This window comes from Salmo salar, chromosome 12, assembly GCF_965601325.2.
Source record: "Salmo salar chromosome 12, fSalSal1, whole genome shotgun sequence".
Lineage (NCBI taxonomy): Eukaryota > Metazoa > Chordata > Actinopteri > Salmoniformes > Salmonidae > Salmo > Salmo salar.
Window position 1 is genome coordinate 89,842,372 of NC_138302.1, and position 13,478 is coordinate 89,855,849.

General features: G+C 40.7%; 1 protein-coding gene across 1 annotated transcript; it reads right to left on the reverse strand.

The window, feature by feature from the left end:
* Positions 1-1,392: 1,392 nt before the first annotated feature.
* On the reverse strand, positions 1,393-13,165 carry LOC106565995 (GDH/6PGL endoplasmic bifunctional protein). Its single transcript, XM_014133743.3, has 5 exons — positions 13,076-13,165; positions 10,238-10,910; positions 9,190-9,307; positions 8,805-9,074; positions 1,393-8,410 (listed from the first exon to the last, which is right to left on the reverse strand). Exons 2-5 carry the CDS (start codon positions 10,883-10,885, stop codon positions 7,062-7,064), a joined length of 2,385 nt encoding a protein of 794 aa, XP_013989218.2. The 5' UTR covers positions 10,886-10,910; positions 13,076-13,165; the 3' UTR covers positions 1,393-7,061.
* Between the last annotated feature and the right edge of the window lie 313 nt (positions 13,166-13,478).

Consider the following 13,478-nt stretch of genomic DNA (forward strand, 5'->3'; position numbering starts at 1 on the left):
AATTGCCACATCCTGTTGCACACAACAAGCTTCCATTCCCCCTGTCACGAGGGGATTTATGGCTGATTTAAGATGAAATCGTCAACCCTGTTATAGTCAACAGTGATACTTTACTAACTATAGGATTTTTAAAATGTAAACTCTTGAGATGGCAATATGTGTTTTTTATTAAGTTTAACATGTACTCTTTATGACAGAATGTTAAAATTAGGTGAAACCCATTTTTTTTTTACCAAGTTACACTCTTCAAAAGGTACCGAATTGATGGAATGACCCATGTATACAAGTTTCAGTTATTCAAAACCACTTATCACACATCTACAAATGGTAAGAGACACAGGTAATTGGCACCTGTTTGTCTGATGAAACTCTGCCTCCTGACCAGGTTTTTCAGTAACATTCACGCTGATAGACCCAGTTCCCCAGAGTTTCAGGGCATCCTACCATGGGTTTGGACTTGTGTCTTTTGGCCAGAGACTTTGCAACATCACCTGCACAACAGTGTGTAAGTACAGTATAGCATTTGAGATATAACTTGGATCACAATTGTTCAGTAGCTTTGCGCTGTTCTGTTATTGGCTTGTATCCTGAGTACAGGTAGGCTTTCACCACAACATATACCATTTTCAATCTCTCTGATCCAGACACATCTTCTTTCCTACAGTAGTAATAATGCACTTATTACAGAACTGATGCCATTGCTTATGTTTCTTCTCAGCCTTCTTCTTGGAATAGGGAGGACTCTGGGTAACAACCCATAGGCTACCCAGGCTCGGCCAGAGAGGGAACAATGGCTAACTAGTCCAAACAGTCTAGTCCAACTAGCATACGCACACAAGCGCTAGCACACGCACTCTACACACATGTACATTGTAATATTGTTGTATGGTGGTATTATACATTTTGTGTTGTAGATATGTAGTGGTGTAATAATATTATGTGATGTACTGTTTTATATTTTTGTTTTATATGTAATGTAAGTGTCTTAATGTGTTCGGACCCCAGGAAAAGTAGCTGCTGCCTTTATTAGGGGATCCCTAATAAATACAAATACAAATACAGCTGCTCCAGGCTGCAATTAGATACATGCTCCACAGAGCCATCCTTCCATAATTGATGCTGTTTCTAGGATATCACTAGCAAGCAATACCTTTGCACAGTATGGTGACTGGTATAGTATGAAGTGACTTTAAATATCCCCTTTCCTTGATTTGGTATACTACGAAAGCAATTGTTGTTCATATCTGTTTATAAGCATTAAATTAATCTGACTGTGAGATTGAATTAACTATGAAGGGGCATATAGATTTTTCAAGCACCCAACATTTATGCTTAAATTTTCCTTAGTTTGAAATCACACAGTTAAAAATAAAGAATCTGTGCAGAAAGGGCTGTGAAAGCTGTAGTTTATTTCCTTGTGTTTAAATAGTGACAACGTGTTACATTAATTCCATTTGGGTACAGTATGTAGAAAAGTGGTGTTCGGTCCTGTGGTGGCTAATTTCTGCATTACCAAATGAGGAGAGTTACAAACTTCACACACCAGTCAGAGTTAATAATTAAGATGCTTTTTCAAAAGCACTTGACTTTCAATGATGCGCTATCTCTAATGAACCATTGAAAAGTGACTACGCAAAAGTACGAAGATCTTTTATAGCCAAGATACACCCCTCTCAACGTACATGACGAACCACAGATCTTAGGAACAGTTCACAAAGGTTAAGTTTTGTATGAAAGATATCTATAAAGCATAGCAGACAGCAACTGCTGTATCAACAGTGTTCATTGTATAGACCAGTGTCTGGTCCTCCTACTCCAAACTGGAAGCGTCTCTCCCTGGTACGGTATAGAACAGAACCATTAGCTCATCCAATGGCATAAATCAATTGACAACTCTAGATACTCCCATCTCAAGTAAACCCCCTCTTGACTCCACTCCTGGACAAGCTCACTGAGGGGAGTGAGCCTCTAAGTCATATACTATCCCAAGATGAGTGCAACATCAGAGAGGACATACAATGGTCCAGACACTGCCATACACCTTTCCCCAATGCCAAAGGAGGGAGTGACTTGCGCATAGACATTGTGGAGACAAGTAATTGGTTCCCCATTAATCACGCCATCCCTTCACATGGTTTAACAGATACATTCACATATGACAATCTCACATAAGCATATTATAAAAACAAAACATCTTAATTATCTATGTTACCCAACTAATTCTGATTCATCCGCCACAGTCCCCAGATGTAAAAAATAACATTAGGGAATACTTCATTCATAGCCTTTTTGAACCTCAAAGTGATACAGAACAAACCACACTTTCACTTACAACAGTGGTCACCAACCTTTTCTGAGTCAAGATCACTTTCTGAGTCAAAATGCAAGACGAGATCAACATTAACCAATTAAAAAAAGTTATGTAGCAATGAGGTTTGTGCAGTAGGCTATAGGCCTAATATATTAACACTGCATATTGGCTATGCTTGAATTGCCCTGCCAATGTTGTTCTTCTCAGACCATTTTGAAATTATATTGAAAAAATGGTATATGATCACACTAGTAATAGATCATTTGTTGTATTACTTGTGAGGCACAGATGATGGAGCATAATAATTCACTTTTTTTACTGGACTGATGGTGGTCTGAGGGGTGGGATGGAGCAGCGGGTAGGCTGCCTCACATGACCCACCATCCCTCCACTCTCCCTCCCTCCGCTGAGAAAAGGAGAGACATCCTTCCAGCTGATGGCGAAACTCAAGTAGCACTTCATTATTTCTGCCTCATGCACCAATTCATGTTGTTACTCCTATGACATTGTCCAGAGTAAGTGAAATATTCCTCGATATTAAAAAAGACAAGCCACTAATAATAACAACGGCTGTTTATTGAAACACTTTGCTACTCATTCATTGTAGCTGCAGTGCTGGTTATAGCGTGAGTGGAACTAGGGAGAATGCATATTTTATGGCTTATAAAAGTGTTGAACAAAGTGTTGACAGTGCAGAATAACAACTTAAACATGAACTTACTTATAAAATCAGAAGCTTTTTGGTGTATTTGTTGAGTCTCTCTCTAGTCATAGTTTTTGAAATCTCAGTATCAACTTTGCTGTGCGTTCAAGGCTTCTTTTTACAGTCAAGGCTTGAGGAAGCTGTGCAGACATGGTGATCTGAGCTATCTGATTGGCCAGTGGTAGGTCTATACATAGCCACGGGAAGTAGGGGTGCTGAGGATGCTGCAGTACCCCCTGATAATATATATATTTTTCAACAAATTATTACTCCTGTATGAGCAATGAAAAATACTTGTCAGACAAAAATTCTACGCAGCACCTCACAGAAGTGTTTAGTGGTCAACTAGGAATGCCTTGGAGATCCGCTTGGAGAAAGCGATTGACCGGTTGGTGACGACTAACTTACAACATTGAGAATGATTAAGTGCTATAACATTTCGAGACAATGGGACTATAAGGTTCTAACTGTAGCTATTTAAATACGTAAATGATAGACTCAGAACACATCACCAAATACATTACGACATGTATTATGATTAGACAAATGACTTACTTTATGATTACTGACAGGTTTGTTTTTTGCTGCCGTGCCATTATTGCTGGCTAGACCATACTTAGAGGGAAATGTCAAAGACGTGTTCTGATTGGTCTGTCTGTATTTGTTCAGGTTTGTGATTGGATTGCAGAAAGAACCTTATAGCGCCAAGTTCAAAAGGCTTTATGCAGATAGAACTTATATATACAGTACCAGTCAAAAGTGTGGACACACCTACTAATTCAAGGGTTTTTCTTTATTTTTACTATTTTCTACATACTAGTGAAGACATCACAACTATGAAATAACACATATGGAATCATGCAGTAATCAAAAAAGTGTTAAACAAATCAAAATATATTTTAGATTTTAGATTCTTCAAAGTAGCCACCCTTTGCCTTGATGACAGCTTGCACAGTCTTGGCATTCGCTCCACCAGCTTCACCTGGAATGCCTTTCCAACAGTCTTGAAGGAGTTCCCACATATGCTGAACACTTGTTGGCTGCTTTTCCTTCACTCTGCGTTCCAACTCATCACAAACCATCTCAATTGGGTTGAGGCCGGGTGATTGTGGAGGCCAGGTCATTTGATGCAGCACTCCATCACTCTCCTTCTTGGTCAAATAGCCCTTACACAGCCTGGAGGTGTGTTGGGTCATTGTCCTGTTGAAAAACAAATGACAGTCCCACTAAACGCAATCCAGATGGGATAGCGTATCGCTGCAGAATGCTGTGGTAGCCATGCTGGTTAAGTGTGGCTTGAATTCTAAATAAATCACTGACAGTGTCACCAGCAAAGCACCCCCACACCATCACACCTCCTCCTCCATACTTCATGGTGGGAACCACACATGCAGAGATCATCCGTGCACCTACTCTGCGTCTCAGAAAGACACAGCGGTTGGAACAAAAAATCGCAAATTAAGATTGATGAGACCAAAGGACAGATTTCCACCGATCTAATGTCTATTGCTCATGTTTCTTGGCCCAAACAAGTCTCTTCTTATTATTGGTGTCCTTTAGTAGTGTTTTTTTTCCAGCAATTTGACCATGAAGGCCTGATTCATGCAGTATACTCTGAACAATTGATGTTGAGATGTGTTTGTTACTTGAACTCTGTGAAGCATTTATTTGGGCTGCAATTTCTGAGGTTGGTAACTCTAATGAACTTATCCTCTGCAGCAGATGTAACTCTGGGTCTTCCTTTCCTGTGGCGGTCCTCATGAGAGCCAGTTTCATCATAGCGCTTGATGGTTTTTGCGACTGCCCTTCAAGAAACTTTCAAAGTTCTTGACATTTTCCAGATTGACTGATCTTCATGTCTGAAAGTAATGATGGACCTCTCTTTGCTTATTTGAGCTTGCCATAATATGGACTTTTACCAAATAGGGATATCTTCTGTATACCACCCCTACCTAGTCACAACACAACTGATTGGCTCAAATACATTAAGAAGGAAAGAAATTCCACAAATTAACTTTTAACAAGGCACAACTGTTAATTGAAATGCATTCTAGGTGACAACCTCATGAAGCTGGTTGAGAGAATGCCAAGAGTGTGCAAAGCTGTCATCAAGTCAAAGGGTGGCTACTTTGAAGAAGCTTTGTTTAATACTTTTTTGTTTACAACATGATTCCATGTGTTATTTCATAGTTTTGACGTCTTCACTATTATTCTACAATGTAGAAAATAGTACAAAATAAAGACACACCCTGGAATGAGTAGGTGTGTCCAAACGTCTGACTGGTACTGTATATATAAAAACAATTTTAACTTACATTTTCCAAAATTGACCTTCACAGGCACATGAAGAACCATCTAAAGATCAATTATATGTGACTAACTCATTTTTTACCAAAATGTCAGATAGAACCTTGTATCTACAAACATCAAATTGAAACCTAATTGAATCCTTTTCACAAGCACCATAAGTATATTAAACATACACCTCTTTGTATAATTAGGGCTGGATTCCATCCGTATCGCAGAAGATCTGCATTATAACTCAATAGAAATTATAAAAAGGCAAAGTTCCCGGGATCACTTAGACTGCATTCATGGTGAATGCTACATGTCAGCTCAATCGGAAATTACCTTAAATGTATACGTGGAGCTTCTGCGGTACGGATTGAATCCAGACCTTAAGGTAAACGTAGTGAAGTGGTCTGACCAACCTTCATCAACCTGTTTTAAATCTATTTAAAAAGTATTACATTTGGAAGGTCACAACTTCTAAAACCACATACAAGCACCATTTCACTTTCTCACATTAAAAGAGGAAGTATTAGGAAATACTGTGCTGGCTTATAGGGAAAATTGCACCCATTAGGGTCAAAGGCTGTGGACATTTTACATAGATATCAAGTAATACATTTGATCATCATTTTAGTTTTTTTAATTCACGAGCACTGATTAAAACAAAAGCAGCAATGGATCAAAATGTGCTTTTTTGTAATTGAATGTACTGGACAGTACATTACATTATGTAGTTTGATTTCATTTGTCATTGAGGCACTGCCACTGGAATTTTTCTATCCCGATGATAATAATTAACAATCAATAAGCCTTGACTAATTCCCAATGTTTGTAAGACAAAGAAGTTCATTTTATGCTCCCTCCCCGCTTACGCACATACCTCCACACAAACAGTAGATATCCTACGCACATCCATACACACGAACAGTAGGTGAATAGTATCCCTCCCCGGACTTCTCACTACTGTTAATCACTATCCAGCACTGCCTGTTCCTTTCACCGAGATTAGGGGGACCTTGAAGGTTACTCCCTGTTTCTTCCAAGCCTCTTCAGGTCGGGTCACACACACACACACACACACACACACACGTCTACAGTTCCCTTAGTCTAACTAACACACATACACATTTCCCTTCCTCCCGGGGCTTCTACTAGACCTTATGGGCCTTTCGATTAGTACCTTAATTATTCATTATACATGCTACATAACTACTAATTACTAATTGGTTACGTGACAGGGTCGGATTCTTTATTCATTTACCTTTATTATATAATTCTCTTATGGCTATAGCCTACATTATCTGTTGACCATTCATTTTTACCTAAATTATTGGCCTTTCACAGTTCAAAATCCCCTTTTAACAATCCTATTCTATGCTGGTTCAGTGGAGAACAGGTAGCTTTATGAGAAAATATACTGTTTTTACAACTATATAAAATATAGTTAGTCTTTTAATAATTACTCATTATCTGAACAACAAACTTCCATATCCAATTTGCTTTCCTGAGATAAAAAAAAGATACTTCTTTAAAATACATGCGTGCATCACACACACCACATTAACCCTACATCTTGTGTAATGAAAAATAAAATATATAGCACATCTACTTTCAACTTTAAGTAAGGTGCACGGAATCAACAGAACTTCATCATTACTTTACATTCTTGGTCAAAATACAGCAAAAGAGTAAAACTACAGAAAATCGTTAATTTAATCAATTTAAATGTACATAATTTCATTGCTACAGTATCCCCTATCCTAAAAGAGCATCATAGTCTATGTACCATACTAGCCTGCCACTGGTCGGCCGGATCCCAGTGATGGGCCAATATTTTGGGTTATCCTTGACTCGGCTGAGCTGGGTGACCAGCTCATGTTTGCTCTTACCCATCACCAGCACACCTACTTTCTGGGCCTGGTTGATAGCCTTGAGGGTGAGGCTCATACGCTGGTGAGGCTTGGCTGGGCTCTCGGTGAAGGCTACTAGACTGTTCCCATGTGCGACTAGTTTGCTGCCTGGGAACAGAGAGGCAGTGTGGCCGTCGTAGCCCACTCCCAGCAGGACAAAGTGGAAGCTGGAAGCATTAACCAACTGGGTGATGTCGCTCTCATAGAGCAACGCTCCACTATCCTCCTCCACACACAGCCGCTGGTTCATCTGCACCGGCATGGGGTGGATGTTGAAGTAGGACATCTTCACGTGTTGGAGCAGGTGGTCGTGCAGGGTGCGGAAGTTGGAGTCCAACTCTGTGAGAGGCACGCATCGCTCGTCCACCATCCACACATGGGTGTCCTTCCAGGGGAAGGAGTAGTGGTGACGGGCTAGCCTCTGAAACAGAGCTAGGGGACTGGAGCCCCCGGAGAGGGCAAGGTGAAAGCGTCCGCCGTCCCTTACCGCGCTCTCCGCTGCAACCTGCAGGTCTGCGGCCAGCCGCACTATGAGCTCCTCGGGCCAGGCAGACACCATGTCAGCGCTGCGGTACTTCCCCTGCATCACCTGGAAGCTCTCCGTCCCAGACCTGCCCATGTGGTCCTGGGTGACCATGACCACTGCCTCATTGGCGAAGGTCACCTCCCGTCCCAAAAGTTTGATATCCAGCATGTTGCCGTTGTCCGCTCCCCCGGGATACAGGCGGGGTAAAGTGTCGGCCAGGCTCTGCAGGAGAGGTGTCCAGAAACTCCAGGAGGCCAGCAGGTTCTCAGTACTGATAAAGCCGTCCTTCCGGCCTTGGAAGATGTGCAAAATGAGTTCTGCGTAAGCCTCCCTCTCCACCGTTGGCGTCAGCACGTAGTAGTCTGAGATGTTCAAACCTAATACACTGACATCTTTGTGTTCTGTTACCTCCTTCCACTCAGTGTCCATCAGGTCTGGCTTGAACAGGTTCTTACTCACGAGAATGGCTGGGTACTGCAGAGTACCGTGACCAAAGTAGAACACAATTTGCTTGGGCTTGCAGTGGACGCTGCTGTGGCTCTGGATACAGAAGATGTCATTCTTGAACAGAATGCGAGCGTAGCCTACGCGCTCATCCAGCATCTTCCCTGAGGTCAGAATGACTGGCATGCCCTTGTACTGGGCTAGGTCAATGTGCACCATTATACCTGAAATAGAAAAAAACTGTTTTATCAATGAAATAAAAAAAACAAAATCATCTATGTATCACATGTAGGGTCCTGTGTTTTGGACTATCATGTCACATGACTGAGACTTTAACCTTTATTTTAAGCCTTTTCAAGAAATCATAATTACACCAAAAATGAAAGCATTTGTCTGAGGATGGTGCTGGAACATCTGACATAAAAAGAAAGGGGGACAGTTTGATGAAAAAGCTTTAAATAAAAGGTTAACAACCAGATCATGTGACATGATTGCCCAAAACACATGGCCCTAATCATATGTTATTACTATGTGACAAATAATTTATCCTTTAATAAGCCTTTAATGCACAGGCTGAAGAGAAGAACTCCTACAGACAAACGTTCCGATGACACTTACCAGCAAAGGTGGGGGTGAGGCTGAAGTGCTCCTTTGTTTTGCTCAGTTCTTCCTGTACCTCTGCATTGTAGGCCTGGTACTGACCAATGGCTGCACAGTTCCTGTCCAGGTGCTGCAAGGCACTGAAGATCTTCAGTTTGTTCTTGAGGACCTCCTTAGTGTTGCTCAGGTTGGATGGGAGCTCCATGGTCAGAAGGGTCATGACCTCAGTCAGGTGGTTCTGTATCACGTCTCTGATCACACCATACTGTTCATAGAAGGGGATGCGACCTGTGACAAAGGGAGAATAAATCAAACAATCAAAAACTCCCTGACAGGTGATGTTACTATCCCCATCACATATTTTATAGAGGGGGTTAATACACTTGCTTTAACTATACAGTACCTTTGGCATCCAGGGTCTCCTTCAGTACAATCTCCACTCTCTCAATGTGGTGCTTGTTCCAGATAAGATCCAGATGCTTGCTGTTCTCCCTTCTGAATGGCAAAATCTTAGATACAACCTTTTGAGTATAAAAACAAACAATAGAATTAAAACCAGTTCAGTTGACAGTTGTTTTGCACTGCTTCGCTAAGGTTTTAGTCATCAATCTTGCAAAAAGGCAGAATTGTATCAATGTAGTAGTGTCCCCCCCCTATGACCTTTGGCTTTCACCTCTAATTGTTTATTTATGTCTGAGAAAAAAAAATACTTTTCAACCCATATGATCTAGCAATATAAGTATAATAAAACATTTACAAATATAATATGATAAAAATACAAAATTATGTCAATGAAGCCTTTCATTATTTTATAATGTCCATACAGTATAAAGTTAGAATCTGTTTTTATGAACATCTACCCAAAATATTTCACCTTCTTTATTGCTTTACCAAACATATCATGACATTAGTGATGTTCACAAATGTAACAGATTTTGGACTGTCTAAATCAACATTTAGGCCATTTAAACAGTGTGTGTTCCTCCTATAGACAAAGGGAGAAGGGCTATGTAAAGGGATCGATTTTGGTGTTCTGAGCATATGCAATGTGTCTGCCTCCGATGTAAAACAAATGTTTGACTTCCACACAAATTACTTATTTTAGGTTTAAGGAAGTGTAGAGCCATGAAAGTTATGTATTTAGATCCACCTCCTCGAGACAAATTCAGTGCGTGTGCCGTGAAGCAGTCAAGCTGGATAAATGTTTTTCTAAGGACCACCCCCCAGAAGATGTTTACATAGTCCTAGGAAGCTCTGGCTGTCTTCTGACTTATAAAACGGTGGGAAATCAATAAAATAAGTCATGTCAACATTAAAACATTTTTGAAAGTAATTCTAGTGCCTGATTTCAGGACGGTCAGCTTAATTAAACCAAAGACCTGCTTCAAATGTGAAGTATTGTGTTAAAGTGTAACCTACTATGTATGGACTGATCAAGAGGCCTACATCACCTGCTTCCCTAAATAGTGGTCAATCCTGTACATCTCGTTGTCTTTGAGGGAGGCACCCAGTTGAGTGGACAGGAGTTGGGCGCTACTGAAATCATGGCCAAATGGCTTCTCCAGCACCACCCTCAACCACGCCCCGTCGGTCGGCCTGCAGCTGTTGATCTTTTCTGCAACGTCCGCATAAGCGAAGGCTGGCACTGACAGGTAGAACAGCCTGCCTGCCTCCACTATGCCCTCCTGCCTCAGCTGCTCTGTCAGGTGTTTGCCCAGGGCCTGGTAGTCCTCTGAAGTATTCAGCTGCCGATACTCAGCCAGCCTCAGGAACTGCTCCTTCACCAGGGCACAGCGCTCCACAGACAACTCCCAAGGACAGACCACTCCCTTCAGCACTTCAAACAGGACCGGCGTGGCCTTATCGTTGGGCGACAGGCCTCCGCCATAAAAGGAGAAGCTGTAACCGCTACTGACCTGGTTAGCGTACAGCTGGAAGAAGCCCTGCCACAGGTACTTCTTAGCCAAGTCACCTGTACCTCCCACTATGACCACCGACACGTGCCCTAGGCTCTGTGCTCCCTTGGCCTCCTTGGCACAGCCTCTCTGGACATACACGGTGGCCAGAAGCAGCAGTGCTGCCCACACAACCTTCCACATTCTCTGGTCCAACACAGGTCAGCTCCTACAGGAGAGAGACAGAGCAAGAAGAATCAGAGCACTTCAAAAAGGTGATTTACAGACCGGTTGTGGATTGCTAAGTATTTCCACATTATTAACCCATAATCACAGTGGCTGAATTAACCACTTAAAACACACATTGATTACAGTTGTGGATTGGTTTTCCGCCAATGCATTAGGAATTCTGTGAGGCAGCCTAGTCTACTCTTAATAATGTGGCATATTTGGTTTGTGGGTGGAAAGTGTCAGCTCTTAGCTATTCCATGAACTACAACATCACCCCCCAACATAATCTTCTTACATGTCTCTGTCATAGGTTCATCTATAGGTCAAAGTATTTATTTTTTGTGTCAAAGTGAGGGAACTAGTCTGTCAGTAGATCACATGTCAATCCGGTGGTAAATGTTCTTCACATTTTCCACATTGATTGTATTCAAGTGGTTGAACCCCAAGGCCTACGTGTTTTGGGGTGGAAAGTTATAGACAACTGGACTGCTCAAATTGCAGAGAGAGACAATGGTTTCTAGACTGAGCCCATTGAAAAGAGTGTGGCCTAAGTCAAAATGTACAACATAAACAGATGAGGCATCTACCGTAAACAGCTTGCATAACTTTACTGTAACGTCTGAAATCATAGTCAAGTATTGAAGTTTACACAGCAAACAACAAAAGTCAATGCCACTGAATTCTTCTGGGAATCAAATACTATTGGAATGGATGGAAACTTATTAAAACATTTACAGTTTTAGCTGACAGTAAGTCAAGATTAAGGAGTGGTCATATCCAAACAACCCAGATCACAGCTCTGACTGCAGGATGTTGATCAATAAAAAAGAGGAGTAAAGATGAACATAGGCCGGGTCATTCAGTGTGAATAAATATCCATGGCATTAAGTTCTTGAAACTTTGGGTAACCAAAGCCTCCTTTACCACACTTAAGACCACACATTGTATAATGATTTCAGTGACAGTAACATAAAGACTTGCCCTGTACTGTATACACATTGTAAGTTAGGCTAGTGGCAAAGATAGAGGAACCATCTCAATAATCATTTTAGATACCTATCCCACGTGTCTAAATCCCAATCCTCCTGAGAAAATGTCTTTGACCTTTCAGGGAAAGAAAAAATTACATGGATATATAGTTGTCCCATTTTCATACAGAACGACTCATTTATGACTATGAGGGATCAACTCAGTCCCAGTAAATAGTGTACAAAATACTATAAATACATATTTTGAATAACGATTCAGTATTAACTCATGATAAGTGCAGAACTAACAAACCATTGAATTAATAACTTCTCAAAAGTCATATTGTGGGGGAAAAACTAGATAGCCCATAGCAGCCTGATGAGTAACAACAGTGCTCACATTGTTAACCCAGTCTGCCTCTGAGGACATTAGAGAATTGCAACACAGTCCTCCAGATGATCTGAAAGGCTGGATATTGGAAAGTAAAAAATGTACCATCCTGAAATTATACAGTAGCCTACACTCAATAAATGTGGAACTTTGTAGAAACTCAAAACCCACCCAGTGCAAATGTATTGAGCCTTGAAGCCTTCACTCAACTAAAAAACAGAACCGAATGGTTTAACTTCCACCTTCTGTCTAGTGTGTTTATCACGTTTACATCCAAATTACATGTTAAACCTTGAAAAATATGCAATAATAGCTAGCTTTTGGATACTATTTTCTCCTACTATTCATTTCTGACTGAAATACAAAAAGGGACTAAATAACCCTGGCTAAAATATGATGTATTTGTCATGGATAGTGTCCTCTCACCTATGGCCCTGCCATCACAATCTATGCCCATACAATAGGTCTGACAGCTACACCTGCTAGCTGTCTGACTTCAGCCATGCAGTAGATGGATACAATGTTACCCAACAACAGCGTTTCTGTCCATTTACAAACGATTCAGTATTAAAGTCATGTTGTATAGCTAATCCATCTCACTCAAACTATTCAAACTAACCTAGTCTGAACATAAAAAATAATAAACTAATCCATCTCACTCAAACTATTCAAACTAACCTAGTCTGAACATAAAAAATAATAAGCTAATCCATCTCACTCAAACTATTCAAACTAACCTAGTCTGAACATTAAAAAAAATAATAATACAAAAAAAGATATACATTCTATTGAAATTAAGTTTACCTTCTCCCTCGACAATCGAGTTCGATGAAAGATTGCATCCGTCGATATTTATATCAAAATACACTTCCTAGAGCAGTCACGTGACATCCGAGCGCTTGAATAAATTATGCGTTTCACAGATATGTGTCCATACCAAATAGCCCGTACATTTCACCAGAGGCGTAATTGTTCAGTAAGTTACATTGGGATCCTGCATTACAGTTTTTTCCAACTCCTTGCATACGTTTTCAAAACTGTCTCCTTTTTTCTCAAAACTCTACACACAATTCCCAAAACTGCACACACAAAATGCAAAATGCCTCACATCTCCTTCAAAATGTAACACTGCATTCAAAATGCCATAAACACATGTCAGAATGAAGCATTTGCATCAAATGGAAAACACTGCTTTCATAATAGTACA